This window comes from Vulpes lagopus, chromosome 12, assembly GCF_018345385.1.
Source record: "Vulpes lagopus strain Blue_001 chromosome 12, ASM1834538v1, whole genome shotgun sequence".
Lineage (NCBI taxonomy): Eukaryota > Metazoa > Chordata > Mammalia > Carnivora > Canidae > Vulpes > Vulpes lagopus.
Genome location: NC_054835.1, coordinates 66,012,370 through 66,030,132, shown reverse-complemented (window position 1 = coordinate 66,030,132; position 17,763 = coordinate 66,012,370). Strand labels below are relative to the sequence as shown.

The following is a 17,763-nucleotide window of genomic DNA, read 5'->3' as shown; positions in this document are numbered from 1 at the left end:
GAAGTCAGGGGTGAGTGATAAGCCAGTAGTGGGAGGAGAGATGAGTCTTTATCTGGGCTTGCACTGAAACTATGTCTCCACGGTGAAATGAGACATTTACCACTGGACCACCACTGTTTCTGTAGCCCAAATCAGAGAAAGGCAAGTAACTAACGCATGGATCTAGATTCGGAAGGTCAAATTCTGTGAAAGGAAATGGAGCTAACATACACTTATTACAGTGTTAAGTATCTTTGTTCTTTTCTATCCTATTACCCTGGAAAGATGATCCACAGGGATTAAATATGTGGCTAGCTTCCAAGATGGCTCAGTGAGCCCAGTCTCTTGGTATTCCTTCTTCTCCACCTGGAGAACTTAATTTGGAAAGGTTGGATCAACATGCTTCCAAGCCCTGGCTTCTGGTTGGATTACACTAATGGGGAGTCCTGGAAGGAAGTTATGGTGAGGCTGCCTTGAGTTGGCTATGTCCCTCACCGACAGATCATTGCTCCTATCAAAGAGGTCTTGGATCTACTTCACTCTCTCTCACTTTCCTGGTCTTTTTTGGACCAAGGGATGGTGACACTTCCACTACTGTTAGACCCAGTTTCCTATAATCCTTTGTGGTTCCCTTACCCCCATCGACACCTTTGTCGATGTATATGAACACACCTTCCTCTGTGTATGAACCCTTTAAAAATTATTCTAATTTAAATATGTCATGTGTCATATTGGAACCCTGACTGATACAGTAATTGGCATCAGAAGTGGCCCCAGGAAAACGAGTCAAAATTGGATCTCAGATTTATTTGGTCATATATTTAGAGGAAACCTCATTGTTGGGGAAAATAACTCAATTGTCAATTACTGGAATTATCATTGGTTGCAGCCTGGAATGAAGGGCAAAACGCTAGCTGTGTGGATCTTCTGTAAAGTCTCAGGATGAAAATCATAGCACAATCCCCAGGAATTAGGAGTAATGCCTTGACACTGTGCTGACAATTATTTTTAATTTGAAAAGTAACTGCTGGCTTGCTACTGGTGAAGACTGAATGGTCAACCACGGATCATGAAACATTTATGGGATTCAAACCGCCTATTATAAACAGAATGTTATCTGATTCAATGAACCATTAAATTAGCCACGAACAGCAGTAATCCGTTACAACAGGGAAGCAGTATATTTGAAAGTGGGCCCCAGGAGATCCAGAGGGCTCAAGAAAGTTCTTGAGCAGGTGACTTATCTTCACATAGTACCTGTTCTTTCTGCTTCTTCTTCAACTCACATGCGAGGCTGCAAGAGGAGCTCCTCAACAAGCCTGATGTGTAGACAGATCTGCATCCTGAGCACATGTGAATGGGAAATTCATTGTGCTAGGCCATATTCATAGGTCTCCTGGAAGACGGTGCTGAAATAAAATCTTCCCAGCACTTCAAAACATGCCTTAGTTTGTTTATACTTCATTAGGAAAAGATAGTCTGAGATACTGATCTATGACAACTAATGAGCAATGGCAAAAAAAAACAAAAGCTGGTTTGCTAGTTGGGAACATGGAAATTACAAGGTTAGGGGATTTGTGACAAGATCCGGGGTATGGCTGAAACCCTTGGAATGGGGACAGAATGGGAAGATAAAAATCAGAAGTCTACACGAGGATCCATTCTGTTAGCTTTTTCTCAGTTTCATTTGTTCTTCGGTGGTTCTCTGAATACTCTTAACCATGATGTTGCATAATTCAGAAGCAGTTGGCTTAATAGGATAGAGGACAGAGAGTCTGCTAAAGGCCCGGTTATTACTATAACATCTGGGAGGTAACATCTTGTACTGTTGGAGTGGTATTCTATAGGATGCAATAAATGTCTTTTTAAAATTTTTAATTATTTATTCATTCATTTATTCATTTTTTATGAGAGATACACAGAGAGAGGCAGAGAGAGAGGCAGAGACATAGGCAGAGGGAGAAGCAGGCTCCCACTGAACAGAGACTCAGATGTGGGACTCGATCCCAGGACTCTGGGATCACCCACTGAGCCATCCAGGTGCCCCCAGATGCAATAAATGTCTTAAACCAGCAGCACATGTGTAGCCAGCACGTGTGAGTTGGGGAACTAAGGAGTGGCCCCCTCACCATTTCATCTAATAACCCACTGGAATACTCTTGATCTTTTTATCTGTGACGTTGGGTTTGGTGGGTTTGGAGAAGGATCCGTTTCTTAGGGAATACTGGAAGTTGAGACTGCCCTCTGGCCATTTTGGGATTCCTGTATCATTGAATTGATAGGACCAGAAAGGGGTCAGTGCAGCTGGGATGAGTATCCTGATTACTAGGAAGGAACTGGGTTGGTTCTTCATAGAGAGGACAAAGAGGACTTTGGAGCTCCAAGAATTTACCAGCTGTATTTCCAAATATTCAAAATAGTCCCGGCCAATGGAAAATTATAAAAGCCCCATGAAAACAAGACCAAAAACAAGGATCCCACAGGAACGCACATTATTCTATCAGAGCACCTTCTTCTTTACCTTTGTTGGCAAAGGCAAAGGGGAACATGGGCTGGATAGTGACAGAGGCATCTGTGATCACCAGCTTAGGACTCGGGACAGCTGTAGATGTGGGGATTGTAGCAGCTATGTTTTATGTACTCTTCTTTTCTCTTTATTTCCTTCCCTACCTTACTTTTTTTTTTAAGATTATTTATTTATTTATTTATGAGAGACACACAGAGAGAGGCAGAGACACAGGCAGAGGGAGAAGCAGGCTCCTGGGACTTGACCCCAGGACCCCAGGTCACGACCTGAGCCCAAGCAGATGCCCAACCACTGAGCCCCTCAGGGGCCCCTTAACCTTACTTAAAGTATCCTAATCGTTAATGCACTAAGCTTCAGATGGCAGTACATCACCTGGTGCTGACATGACGGCTGATGAAACTCCGTTGCATCCCCTGTTCTGGGGGCACAGGGTGGATGCTGGGGAGTAGACTGTACTGCGCGTCCTCTGTTTGCAGCTTTCTTCTATTTTCCTGGGACGTTCAAAATGATGTCGAATTTAGTCTTCTCATCAACCCTAGAGGAATAACAGGTCTTCTTGATTACCTTCCTCCCTATACCTGGCATCGTTCTGGGTGCTTTCCAAGAATTGATTCAGTTAATCCACCCAGTTGCCTTATGGGCTAAGTATCCAATTATTCCCATTTTACAGACGAGGAAACTTAAACACAGAACAGTTTAGTAACTTCCTCAAACCCACAAAGTTAGAGATTAACCTCTGCTTCCTCAGGCTTCTCTTAGAAGAGAAGAGGTTAGGTCTGATTGTCCTATTTTTGCAGGTAGGAAGACAAAGACTTAGAGAAGTAAAGGGGCTCGTCCCAGATATAGTAACCGGCACCGTGAGGATCCAAAGCTAGGTCTGTCTAACCTCAGAACTTGTGTCTAACCTACTCTGCGTCCTTACTGCGTCATTGTCAGCCGTCTTTATGAGAAAGAGCTGACTGGGAAATCCAGGTCCTAAGGAACACAACATATTAACTCACAAAATATTTAAAATATGTTTTAAAAGAAATGTGATGGACCTAACTCAAAATCCCTAACAGATTTCCCAGGAGAACATTGCTTTCAGAATCCTATATTTTGGCACATTTATTAGCTGACATTAGCTCTGATCACGGTAGAGTCGAATACAGTGGTCACTTGTCATTCACAGACAGAGGAAATGCATAACCAGACCCGGCTAGAGGAGTCTGCGAAGGGAAACCACACCAGCCAGGGTGCCAGTAACTTCTTTTTGCTTTTGTGACAGTTTCTCTTCTGCCACTGGAGTAAAGGAGGGCAGAGTCAAGACCTAGCCTCTGCTTCATAATTCCCAACACTCCTTGGGAATTTCCCTTGGGAATCTCCTCCTTTGGGGTAGCACCACCAGCCTCATCTAGCCGATGTCATGGACTTAAAGGCCTCTCACGATGATCTGCTTTTCAGATAACACCATCCAGTCCATTTTCTGTTGCTGTTGCTGTTGTTCCTTGCAGAAGCGGTAAGTCTACTTCCCAGGGCAACTTCCTGGAAATCAACTCCTCCAGTTTCTTCATTGCCTATTGAGTGTCCGTGTCTCTTTGGAGCTCCTGTTCCCTTTGCACAGAAAACCCCTCTACTGTGTCCTCCCTGCCGAGTGTCCACTGATCTAAAGGCATAAGTCAAATTTCATAAGTCTTCCCTGACCCATCCTGGATCCCTTTGGCATGAGTTGCTCCTTCCATTGCCTTCCCCCAGCATGTGGCTTGGGTCTGTATTTAATATATTATTTTGTGTGTGCTCTTTGCCTATCTGTGTTCTGCTCAATAATTTTTAGACTTTAAGGGTGAGAATCCTGTCTTATTCATTTGACTATCTCCCCCAGGTGATCAGGGTCTCTTGCACTTCGACGCCTAGCAAACGATTGTATAGAATAAATGCAATGTACTGTGATAATAGGGACAGCTAGCATTTAACGGGAGTGTCCTCTGTGTAAGACTGTGCTCAAAGATTTGGATTTTTGAGCTCAAGTAAGTCTCAAAGTCTCAAAAACACCTATGGTTTCTATAATCTCCATTTTATAGACGAGGGAATTGAGGCCTAGAGAGGTTCTAATTGCTTCCTCTAGGCCACACTTTGAAATGGTAGAACAGAGATTCAAACTTATGTTCTTAATCGCGACCCCATGTCTCCTTCTAATAACGGATACCATCAAATATCTCATTTGAGGTCAGGCATGTAAAATGATCAACGCTGTGCATGCTGCCGAGTGAGTTTTCCATGATCATGATCATCATTTTATGACTTCAATATGCACCAGGTTTGGTGTGGGCATGGGACATATGTTTTCCTAATTTTATCCCATAACAACTCCACATGCTCTTAGCACCTCTAGTTCCTCAATAAGGAAAACACAGTTCCAGGAGGTAAGTTGCCCATGGAAGGTCTCCTGACCTTACTCTCCTGAGTAAGAAAAAAGTTAGAAAGATACCAGGAGCTTTCATGACAAGATTCATGACAATGTGGTGAATGTGTGGATACCCTGAATTCAGAAAATCGTTGGTAACATGGTTGTTTTTCAATCTCAGACAAGTAAGAACACAAATAAGCCTGAGCAAAGATGAAGAATTTTCAGAAAAATACACTCCACGTCGCAGGCTATGGTTCAGGGAATTGCCAAGTAAGAAGCGAGTGAGTATCGTCTTGATGGGGGAAAAGGAACAGAGGAGACTTGTATGTTTAGGGTCTGCCCTCCTCGGGGTACTGTTTGCTGCCAAACCCAGAATCTAGTGTCCTGCTCAGCAGGTAACAAGTGTTTAATAAACACATCGTGAATAAATGCCTTAGAGGAAAGCCCAAGAGAAAAAGACCAGTTACAACAGCCGACTGGGCGATGTTTCGGCAGAACTTGAAACTAGACAGTGAATGGGGGGAAAATGTACTCTGGCTACTGCCACTTTGAACCCAGGATTCATTTTCAGTTCAGTGTTGGAGGCAACATTGCTCTTAAGAAGAGCGATAAACCCAAACACAAGTTTGCAGCCTGTGAAAGGGAAGGGCTCTTTTTCTTTTCTCAAGAAAGAAAAACCCATAAAACAAAGTGAAACTCTTGGGGTGGAAATCAAATTTTAAGAATTGTGGCTTAAAAAACATCCAGGAGGCCCCTGGCTGGCTCCGTCGTGGAACCTGAGACTCTTGATCTCAGGGTCATGCGTTCAAACCCCATATTGAGCATAGAGCTTTTCAAATTTAAAAAAAAAATTTATAATTTTTTTTTTTTTAAAGAATGCAATGCAATGTTGGCAAGACCATTTGCGATCTTGAAAACATACACAATGATGAGTGTGTTGCTGGATTCAAAAGCTGTTTTGTAGTCATTTCCTATGTTGATCCTACTCTGGTTTTTGCTTTGGTGCAGCTGGGGGGCAGGGTGGGGTGAGGGGAGAATTGGGGCAGCAGGGAAATGTACTGTGTCCCTAGTCTGTTTTCGTGCAGATTACTAGAACATCAGTACCACAAACCACTCCTTGGTTTTTGCAGTCCAACAGAGGCCACACGCAGCCATCCAAACGCAAGCCTCTGCCTCCCCTCCCGCTCTCTGAGGTCACCGAAGAGAAGATCCAAGTAAAGGCGCTCTATGATTTTGTGCCCAGAGAGCCATGTGATTTAGCTTTGAAGAGAGCAGAGGAGTACCTGATACTGGAGAAGTATAACCCGCACTGGTGGAAGGCGAGAGACTGTTTGGGGTAAGCCTGGTGCCACAGTCCTCACCAAATTCCCCTTCTTTTATCCTCTGAGGACTCCTGAAGCATAAAATCTGCTTTTTGGCCCGACTTCTCTGGGTTTGTCATCCCTCCCCCTGCACAGAGGAGAAGCTGTCCCCACACCTCCCATGTGTGAGAGCATCCCAGCACCCTGATTTCAGCAGTCACAGAGCTGCACCCACCTGGCTTCACATCTCAGTGTCCTTACTTGCTGTGGTGTGTCCTTCCGCAAGCCACTTGCCCTGAGTTTTCCTTCCTTCCTTCCTTTTTTTTTTTAAATTGAGGTATAACCGACATGTAACATTATGTTGGTTTCAGGCGTGCAGCATCATCATTTGCTATTTATATAGATTAGGGAACAATCACCGCAATATGTGTAGTCAACTTCCATCACTACCCATAGTCACAAAAAGTTTTTTCTTGTGATGACAACTTTTACAATTTACTCTCTTAGAAATGTTTGATTATGCAATATAGTGTCATTGACTCTAGTCACCCTGGGGTCCATGACATCCCCATGACTAATTTTATATCTGAAACTTTGTACCTTTGACCCCCTTCACCTATTTCACCCACCCTCCCCTCCCTGCCTCTGGCAACCACCAGTCTACGCTCTGTATCTCTGAGCTTGGGATTTTTTTTTTTTAATTAAAAATTTTTAAGATTCCGTATATGAGATCATACGGTATTTGCCTTTATCTTGTCTGATTTTATTCCCCTTAGCATAATGCCCTTGAGGTCCACCATGTTGTTGCAAATAGCAAGATTTTCTCCTGTTTTAGGGCTAATATTCTGATTTTATATATATATATATATATATATATATATATATATATATATATATAAATCTTTTATCCATTCATCCATCAATAGACACTTAAGTTGTTTCCATATCTTGGCTACTATAAACAATGCTGCAATGAGCATGGGGAGTGCACACATCTTTTTGATGTGTTTTCATTTTCTTTAGATAAATAGCAGAAGTGGAATTGCAGGATCATATGGTAGTTCTATTTTTTTAAAAGATTTTATTTATTTATTCATGAGAGACCCACAGAGAGAGGCAGAGACACAGGCAGAGGGAGAAGCAGGCTCCATGCAGGGAGCCCGATAAGGGACTCGATCCCAGGACTCCAGGATCATGCCCAAAGGCAGACACTAAACCGCTGAGCCACCCAGGGATCCCCGGTAGTTCTATTTTTTAATGAGTTTTTGCTTCTTTATTTGTAAATTGGAGATAAAAATTTCTACCATATAGTAGGGGTTTTTTTTCTGATTGATACTTTGAGTATTCAGTTTTTTTGTTTGTTTGTTTGTTTTTGTTAAGTTCTAAGATGGGAACAGAAAGAGTATCTCACTAACTTTTGTATTTCTGCAGTGACTAGTTTTGGAGGTAAACATTGCAGTCCTTGCCAAAGGTAAAAGAAGACCTTGGGATGCAAACAGACTTCATCATGTCAGGGGCAATAGATTGTCATTGTTGACAACAGATTGTAGCACCTGACTGGAGTCCGAGGTAGACAATCCTGAGGGGGATCTGGGCTGCCTGGGAGAGAACACTGGCATTTGATTTCTATTCTTTGTGATGATTTGGAGATTAGAAGTATCTAAGTATTAGAAGGATCTAGATTAAATATCTCTTTCTTTAATTATATTTTCCTGCTGATTTGTCTCTTTTACCAGTTTTTAGTTTGGACTTAACATGATGGAGACTGTTGAGTGGGCAAAGAGGTATGAGTAGTTCAGGACTATGTAATTTGTCCTCCATCCACCTGCAGGTGGATGTTGGTATTGCTCAGACTTAAAAAAAAAACTGATTAATTTTCATTTCAAAATTAATAAGTGAGTATCGTTTTTTATAATATGCAACCATGATAAATAATGCCTCCAAACCCAAGCACCGTTACTCACTTACTGAGTGAGTACCCTTCTGGAAAATCTTCAGTGCGCTTTCATGCACATATTGATATATACGTTATTGTTTGCAGATTTAGCTTACCTGATTCTTACCATGATTTATGCACTGTCCCGAAACTTGCTTGGATTTCTCAAATAATGTCACAGAGATCTTTTTGTTATTTTATAATTTCAAATTTCATTGGTGAAGGTATAGAAAAAGAGAAACCCCTGCCCTACTGACAGGTGTGTAAATTGATATATTTTCCTTCAGTGGCAATTTGCTGCATCTCCTGGGGGAGGCACATATTTAGTGACCCAGCAATTTCCCTGCTTGGTATCTGTCTTAGAGAAATACTTCTCTCTGTGCCCAGGAAAGCGTGTTCATGTATTTCTGTACAGCATTGCTATAACAGGGACATGGCTAAACTCAAGTATCTATTCTATTTGCAGCAATTACAAAGAAAGAAGTTGATGTCTTTGTAATTGCTGCGCTTTTTCATCCAGTTACTATGACACCTCGGTGATCTCATAAGTGCCACCTTTCCTCTCTGAAAAATTTTGACGTCACAAAACATTAGATTACTTCCATTGTAAGTCGGAATCTTAGTATTTATCATACAGAGATTCTGGTTAAATATGGAAATGAAAAACCCTTTTGCGTCTTTTATTTTATTTTTATTTTTTTTAGCAATTAAATCAGTGAAACGAATTTGCTTCCCTCCTATGTCCTTGGAGTTTTAAAAGGATTGTTGTCACGATGATGCCACAAATGTGCCAAGCATTTTGATTTTTGCTTTGTCTTTTGTTGTAGGAATGAAGGCTTAATCCCCAGCAACTATGTCACTGAAAACAAACTAACCAATTTAGAAATATATGAGTAAGTCTCCTCCGAAATATGCTCTATGGTTAATCTATGAAAATCAGGTACATTTGAGAAGCTGGTGTGGGTCTACAAAAGGAAAAGAAAGTAACACATTTGGCTGCTTGAGTTCAAGAGATCTTTGATCCTTTGGATGGTTGATTCAGAAACTTCTTTTTCTTAAACTTCCTTTTGTTTTTGTTTTGTATGACCACTTTTCTTTTCTTTTTTTTTTTTTTTTTTTTTTTGGTTTAACAGTGCCACATGGAAACCAAACACTCATTTGCTCTTGTTTGACTCTATGTCCTAAATGGAGAAATAATTATTTCAAAAATGACCTTAGTTTTTTAACGAGTAGCAAATAGAGACACACAACTGTATTTTGGCTCATGTTTTGAAATGTTTTAGAAATAGCTGAAGATGAGAAGTAGGCTAATGATTGTAGTTAGTTGGGGGAGCTTTTGGCGTGTTCACTTCAGCATCCCCTGCTTAGGTTCTGCTTAGAAACCTATTTTTGGTTACAATGATAGGTCTGGAAGATGGAGATCTTAGCAGTCCCTCCTCTAGCCCCTCATTCTGCTGATCAGAAACTGAGGTTGTGAGGATAATTTGCATGTAGAGAGTGCCAGAACTGGGAGTGGGCCCAGTCTCTTATAAATTCAGATTTACTGTTTGAGCACTTGAGGACCTCCTCCCCCAATTAAGGTCCTTGCTTTGCAATTAGCACTGGCTTCCAGCGTGAGGAGGTAGGTGATGCGGGTTGAAACATTAAAACAGGTGCTTCTCAGAGAACCAGGCCGCAAATAGCAATTGAATGAGAACCAACCCTTCCCTCCCAGCCCGGAGGTGTCTGTCTGCCCTTGCCACTAATTTAAGCCCCACCTGGAGGCCAGACTCAGCCTATCCCTCCCCTACAGCAAATCCAATTCTAAAAGTGCTGGTGAGGGGCACCTGCGTGGTTCAGGCCATTGAGCACCTGACTCTTGGTTTCGGCTCAGGTCATGATCTAACAGGTTGTGCAGTGGAGCCCTGAGTGGGAGTCGGCTTGGGGTTCTCTCCCTCCCCTCTGCCCCCGACTCATATGCACACACATGCCCTCTCTCTCTCTCAAATAAATCTTTAAAAGCATTGGTGAATAATGTAGACTTTATTGAAGAGGGCAAAGGGATGACTACAAGACACATGACACCTCCACGTGACTTTTCCAGGCCTCTCTATTAGTCACTCTGTTCCTTGTCCCAAAGCTCTCTCCTCAGTACCCTTTTTTCCTCCTGCACTCAGCTTGTCATGCCCCCTCTCTTGACTTGAGTCATTTAGCTCAGCTGCCCCAAAATTCTAGTCTCCACTCAGTAGGATGAAGGCCCTTGTGGCCAAACACACCATCCTGGGAAAAGTTTCACGATTATCTACTGTGACTTCAGCAAACCCCTTGGAGGGCTCACCACTGCCCCCAACTGAAGCTGCACAACACAATAGGTCTCTCTGAAGGCCAGTCAGGAGAAGTTTGGTTCGAAAATCTCCCATTAAGGGGCACCCGGGTGGCTCAGTGGTTGAGAGTCTGCCTTTGGCTCAGGACGTGATCCCGGGGCCCTGGGATCGAGTCCCGCATCAGGCTCCCTGTAGGGAGCCTGCTTCTCCCTCTGCCTGTGTCTCTGTCTCTCTGCTTACTAATCAACAATGTGACTTTCTTTCCTTTCGTTATCAACTAATTTGCTTGCTGCTTCCTTAGTTTAGATGAGGCTTGTAGTCTGCCCTTAAGAGCTTGTTCATACTGTATATACTGGGTAGTTTGAATGAAACTACCCTGAATTTAGAACAATCATCTCATTTTCTTGATTGTTTGTAAAAGTCATCTTTTAAAATTATCTAATGGTGAGAAAATTTTTATTTCTGTTTCTTTTTAAAGGGGTTCATTAAAATATAGATATAACAATTATCAATATAAATCACTAAAATATATCAACCCCTTCTATGTTCCAAGCACCATTCTAATGACTGTGTAGAAATTACTGCCCTCCACTGAAATACTAGAATGTGGCTTAGAAATTGGGGAAATCTGGGTTCAAATCCTGATATCACCATTGACTAGTATTGGGCTCTGGGCAAAATTACCGAATATCTACAAACCTGTAAATGATATGAAAACTGGGAACTCTGATACCCATCTCATATAGGACATAGTAAATATTTGATGCATTCTAGAACTGTGAAGCTAACAGGAAGGGCACTTCCAGTTTTCCTGCTGTTACAGATGTACCACATTTCATAGTTACTTCAGCCCGAGTCACTTCATCTGTTCAGTCTTTATTTCTTGTCCACTTATGGTGTACCAGGTATTAGCTGTTCTAGGTACTCGGGATACAACATGGAATGCATAGAAGCACTCCCTGTTTTCATGGAACTTTCTGCTTCATGGGGAAATAGACTTTAAATATTAACCTCAAATTCACAAATAAATGTAAAATTTTAAATTGTGGTGTTATAAAGGAACAGGATGGGACACTAGGATAAATCAATGGGGAAGGCTCAGAGGTGAGGATGTTGGGATGGGGAAGACCTGAGGAAGTGACTTGAGGCCTAAAGGTAGTAGGAGGTAGTCAGGGGGTCGATGGGGAGGGAATGCTGTGTCATAGCATAGGCTTCTGACCACTCAGGGGTACCTTTATATTTGGAAATATTTATGGCTACTTTGGTTTTATTGTATTTTTTAAAAAGATTTTATTTATTTATTCATGAGAGACACACAGAGAGAGGCAGAGACACAGGCAGAGGGAGAAGCAGGCTCCATGCAGGGAGCCCGAGGAGACTTGATCCGAAGACCCCGGGATCACACCCTGAGCTGAAGGCAGATGCTCAACTACTGAGCCAGGCGTCCCGGCTACTTTGGTTTTAAATTAATGTCCAAATTATCAACATTACAACATGAAAATCTGGTTTTCAGTAAGCCTTCAAATCTTGATAGTCTGTTTATAAATCTAAAAAAATAAGAGCAGTCACTTTAATTCAAACTTGACAGTGTCCTTAAACAATCAATCCTATTTATAAGCTCAGTTAATTAAATTTCCTGAAACATTTCACTTGCATCAATAAACTCAATGAATTCAATTTTCTGTTTAAATATTTTACATGCCTGGCAGGGCAAATTTACAATTTCAATAGCCCTTTGTAAGTCCACATGTGATCCTGGAAATCTAATAAATTAAACTTAGATGTGGTAAGCCAAATTCTCTTAACCATACAAATATTTTAAAAGTCAAATTTCCTTAAACTTTCAATTATAAGTTTAAAATTAATTATGCATTTAAAATCAGAGGCAAAAACCTAATATGTCAGATTCTCTTAAAATAATATTTTATTTTTTTAAAGATTTTTTTTTGAGAGAAACAGTGAGAGAGAGTGCACAAGCAGGGGGGGTTGCAGAGGGGGAGGGAGAAGCAGACACCCCTCTAAGCAGGGAGCCTGATGCCTCCATCCCAGCACCCCCGGATCAGGACCCGAGCTGAAGGCAGATGCTCAACAGATAGAGCCACCCAGGCGTTCCAAAAAATACTTTAAATATCAAACATATTGCTTATGCTGAATTTTACAGAAGTCTGAGCCTGATTTATTGTATTATGTCTATACTGACTCCATCTTCTCAGGATTAGAAAATGACTAAAGAGATACAGATTCACCGTTTTAGATCTAATAGGGTTTCTTGGTTGAAGACTCAAGGCCATGGTACTGTTACTTGTTGATCCTAAGACAGACTGGGAACCTGAGGCCCACGTGTATACAAGACGTTTGTACTCTCCGTACATACTGGATGGTTTTATACACCAGTAGCAGCCCCGCCCCAGGCCCTCTGTCCACATCATTCAGTGTGGGCTTTACTATCAGTGTCGTCTAGGTCTAAGAGTTGCAGCCTTACCTACTGAAAAACCCCACAAAATTCTTCTTCCACTATCTGATTTAACCGGGTGAAATTCTGAAACACCATGCTCCCATCTCTCCTATATCATATCCCTCTATTCTTTTTTCTGCCTGTTGAAATTCTGCATTATTTTAAAGGATATTAAATTCATCATATACTTGTCTCTGGTTCTCCTCTTACTACTTTGAAGTCGTTCTAATGGCATCCACATATGGATGGATTTTTAACTTACATTTAGGCAAAACTAATATATTTGCTTGTATTATGTATCATGACAGTAAATAAGTACGAAACAACACAATTAACACCAGTGTGAGTGCAGGTGAGAAACATTTAGAGAAAAACAATTTAAGTGAACTTCTTTTTTATTTTTACTTATTTTTATTTTTTATTTTTTTTAACTTCTTTTTTAAAAAAAGATTTTATTTATTTATTTGAGAGAGAGCAAGCGAGCATGAGTAGGGGAAGGGTATATAGAAAGAATCATGCTCTCTCTAGAGCATGAGTAGGGGGAAACGTATATAGAGAGAATCTCAAGCAGGTTCCCCGCCGAGCACGGAACCCCACATGGGGCTCAATCTCGCAGATCCACGAGATCATGACCTGACCTGAAACCAACAGTTGGATGCTCAACAGGCCGAGCCACCCAGGTGCCTCATATATGAACTTTCTGAGTATCATTATGCAGTCTAGGCTTTTCACAGCCTGTTGTATATTTTAGTGAGAGGTAATCATTTTTTTCCTTTTAGCACCTACATTTCACAACTTGGGGAGTGGGAGCATCTTTAAACTAGTCCCTTTGGGGGCAGCTGGGTGGCTCAGCGGTTGAGCATCTGCCTTTGGCTCAGGTCATGACCCTGGGGTCCCGGGATTGAGTCCCATATTGGGCTCCCCACAGGGAGCCTGCTTCTCCCTCTGTTTGTGTCTCTGTGTCTCTCATGAATAAATAAATAAAATCTTAAAAATAAATAAATAAACTAGTACCCCATGTCTTTAACTGTCTCATTTATTTTGAAAGAATTTCTTTTTTCTACAAGAGGTCTCAGACTCATTCTGAAAGTCCCTCCCTCAGTGTGAACATTCATTAAAAAATACTGATATTCACAGTCCAACATCACAATTAAGTCCTGTTCCCACCAGTGATGGGTAGTCCAATGATTTCATCTAGAATCACCTGTAATCATCCTCTATGCTTATCTTTTTAAAAGTTCATTTTTAACTTGAGGCCATTAGTGTTTTTAATACCTGGCCATTCTAATTTAGTGGCAGCCTTTTACTACTGAAGGAGAAGTCCACAAGATATGATAGATTCCATCCTCAGAGGCAGATATAGGAGTTTCATGTCGCCGCTCTCTGGCCTACCCACTGTGACCTCAGCGTATGGTTATATATGCATTTTTCCTTTCACTGTTCACAAAAATAGCATTTCTGGTAATATTACATTAACTCCTTTTTAAAATCTTATTTTGAAATGAAAGCTTTTCCATTTGTCTTCTGTTCCCTTTGTTCTATCATTTCCTCTCTCTTTCCTGTACAATATTTGCTTACTGACTAGATCTTGTCTGACCATACTATAGGTTTCAATTATACTCATTTGCCATACGTGGTTCTGATATTCTGAAGTCATTTAATGGTACGCTTCCTGCAGAGGAAACAGCAAGAGAGGAGGCAGAAAGGGGCTCAGTGAATTTGAGGAAGGAAAACTACAATGTGGCCGGAGCTTAGAACGAGGGATGAACAAGCAGAAGGATAAGAGGATGTTGGGAGCAAGGTGTATGCTAGTTATTAAACCACTAACTTTACTACAAGGTGACATTCTTGGGGGAGTTAGATGGGTCAGAGCGGGTTTTAATTTTGGAAAGGTAACACAGCACATATAAAAGCACGCAGGAAAAAAAAAAGAAAAAAAAAAGCATGCAGGTAGGAAATTCCTGAGAGCAAAGAAAGAAATGGGTATTTTTTACCCATTTTTTAACCCAATTTTTACCAATTTTTGGTTTGTCTATCAAAGCTCGGTAAATGTTTATTGAAGATGATGAATTCTTTTTTTTGAAGATGATGACTTCTTAACCACATACCTTTTATGAAAATTTTTAGGGGATCAAACCACTCCAAATCATATGCTAAGTGTGTGTCAGAAAGTTGAATTCAGATATGATAGAATAAATCAGGTATTGGGCTTAATTAAACTGTATTATGCAGAATTAATGACACAGAATAATCCATTTGTTGTCTATCAGAATTAAAAAACACTAAACTTTCTGAAATCAGTTCTGGAGTAAAGTTCTTACAAATGAAGGAAATGAAAGCAAGGGTTTTTTTTCTTGGGGAAAAAATGGAATATAAATTTTTAAAGTGACTTTTTACGGCTTTCGCAGGTGGTACCACAGAAACATTACCAGAAATCAAGCAGAACGTGTTTTGAGACAAGAGGTAATTCAGTTTGTTCACTAATATCCTGCGTGTATTTTCGAAATTTCCCAGAGATATGCATTGTAAAGATACGACCAAACTGAAAAGGTTTATTACTTCCTGTTCTTTTCGGTCCTAAAATAGGATCACAACTTTCTCTGTACCGCACATTTTCCGAGAAGTTGTAAACCAGATGTATTAGTATCAGATCGTGTTTTTCACTGACTTTCATTGTAACTTCGGAGGTGCGCTTTTCCTGAACCGGTTTCAGATCCAACCTACCGAAACTCCCCGTGCCCCCAAAGTGCACTTTGCAGTCGAGTCAGCGGGGGACCGGCCCGTGCACCTTGCATCACAGACCATACAGTCTGCAGTCTGTCTTCATGACCTGGGCTAAGGGACACAGATACAGACCCAAGCCCAGGGCTGCGCTTTCTTTGTTCTTTGGAAACCAAAGGAACAGTAGGGTAGCCAGCATATCAAACTCAGATCAAAACTGCTCTTTTAGGTCAGAACAAAACAAAACTGCATACAGTTTCCAACGGCCGGTAAATATGATCTGTGGGTAAACGTAGAGTCAAACCTAGAAACTAGGTAAGACGTATGTGTGTCATTTTGCACTGCCGTCGGATGTTGAGGAAATCTAGAAATATGAGTGAGAATCGCTTCTGTAGCTAAGAAGTCAATGCCGGTAATGGCTCAAGACACCGGGGGAGGTCAGTGCGCGGCAAGTAGGTTGGTCACACGGAGTCAGGGGGACCCAGAGCCGGTCTCACCTGCCTGGGAGGAAAGGCCTGGCACGGTGCCAGCAGGTGGCCTTCTGTAAAGTGACGCTAGTAGGCCTGGAACGGACAAAGAGGTTGTGCCAAGGAGGCAGAGCTAGAGAAGGAAAGTTCTCCACTAGGTGCCTGGTGAGCAAGCTAGGGACAGGTGAGATGGCCAGGTGCTTATACTTTTCTCATGCAGAGGTGCATGAGCCACCTACCAGGTTATGTGTTTCAACCCCTGACATGAGGTCGATCATAGGTGTGTCGATTTTTTTTCTTTAATTTTTTGGTGTGTCAGTTTTGAATGAAGCATTGTACTTTCATTTAATTGCCATGGATACACCTGGAGCCAACCCATTGCTTTAGCTGCCGTGTTTGATTACAGGAGTAAACCGGGTCTGGTTGATAAACATTCGGATTGTTGCTCACCGCTTCGCCTTATGAGCAACGCTGCCGAGAACGTTCTTGCACACGTCCTCTTGTACACAGGGGCCAGGATTTCTTTTGCTTAGGCCCAGAAACGACCTGGTCGGAAACTATGAGCAGATCTGACATTACTAGATATTTTGAAATCGTGATTCAAAGTACTTGTGCTAATTTCTACTCATACAAGGAAAGGGAAGACTGGTCCCCTACTCTCCTGTCAACAGTTGGTAGCTTCATACTTTTCTTTGATTCTCTGAGACGCTGTAAATATATTTTATATATTTATAAAAATATATAAAAATGTGCATTTTCCTTGATTAACAATTCAGTCGAGTGACCTCGCATATGTGTGTTGGCCGTCCGGCTTCCTCTGCTGACACCCTTTGCTCATTCTTCTACAGCGTGCTTGCATTTGTAACTGGTTAATATGTATTTTTAAAGTATATCCTGAATCTTTTGTCAGTTACATGTTACCAGGATATTCTTCTGAGTTTTGGCCCTACATTTTTTTTTTCTGCTCTTATTTTAAATTTTGAAATATGTTATTGTCAAATGTCTCAAATTTTGTGATCTCTCTTTTTTTCCTCTTTTAGTATAATAAATTTTTCTCTCTCCTGAAGTAATGAAGGAAGTTTATATTTTCTTTTAAATGGTTAAAGATTTGCTTTCATATTTAGGTCTTAATCTGTCTAAAGTGTGTATGTGTGTTACATGTTGGGATTTTTAAAAAAATATGCATATTTTTCCTGTATATATCTTCACATATTTTTGTAATTTATGTATTTTCTATTTTTTAAGAAATATCTGGATTGAACCCTACTTGTTCATGAGGCATTTAAAACATATATATTGATAGTTTGAGTTTTCTAATACTTTATTTAGCATTTGTCCTATTCTCACAAGGAGGCCTGGCTTCTAATTTCCTACACTCTTTGTTTAGTTTTAGTATAAAGGCTATATTAGCATCGTAAAATGAGTTGGGACATGAAGTTTTTTGTTTTTGACATGAAGTTTTGTCTCTTTTTCCAATCTTTAAAATAGTTTATATTGAATAGAAGTTATTTGCTCCTTGAAGTAATATATATCTCTCATAGAAATAGTATGGACATGCTGCTTTTTCAAATAGATATTTGACTACTGATTTAATTTTCTTCTCTTCTTGAGATGTTTGATAATTTATGTGAAGAATTGCCTACTTTATAGTTATTTTCAAATTTATTGCATTAATTTTTATAGAAGTA

At 40.8% G+C, this 17,763-nt stretch overlaps 1 protein-coding gene across 4 annotated transcripts in view; it reads left to right on the top strand.

The window, feature by feature from the left end:
* TXK (TXK tyrosine kinase) overlaps nt 1-17,763 on the top strand; it is a 64,914-nt gene that overhangs the window by 13,222 nt on the left and 33,929 nt on the right. For 2 of the 4 annotated variants that reach the window (XM_041723932.1, XM_041723933.1), the window contains exons 2-6: nt 3,774-4,004; nt 5,071-5,173; nt 6,023-6,228; nt 8,957-9,022; nt 15,296-15,350. In XM_041723932.1, the coding sequence (XP_041579866.1) occupies nt 3,934-4,004; nt 5,071-5,173; nt 6,023-6,228; nt 8,957-9,022; nt 15,296-15,350 (501 nt within the window). In that variant the 5' untranslated portion in view covers nt 3,774-3,933. Of the gene's footprint in view, nt 1-3,642; nt 4,005-5,070; nt 5,174-6,022; nt 6,229-8,956; nt 9,023-15,295; nt 15,351-17,763 lie in introns of those variants that run through there. The other 2 variants (XM_041723929.1, XM_041723931.1) reach the window with 2 other exon arrangements.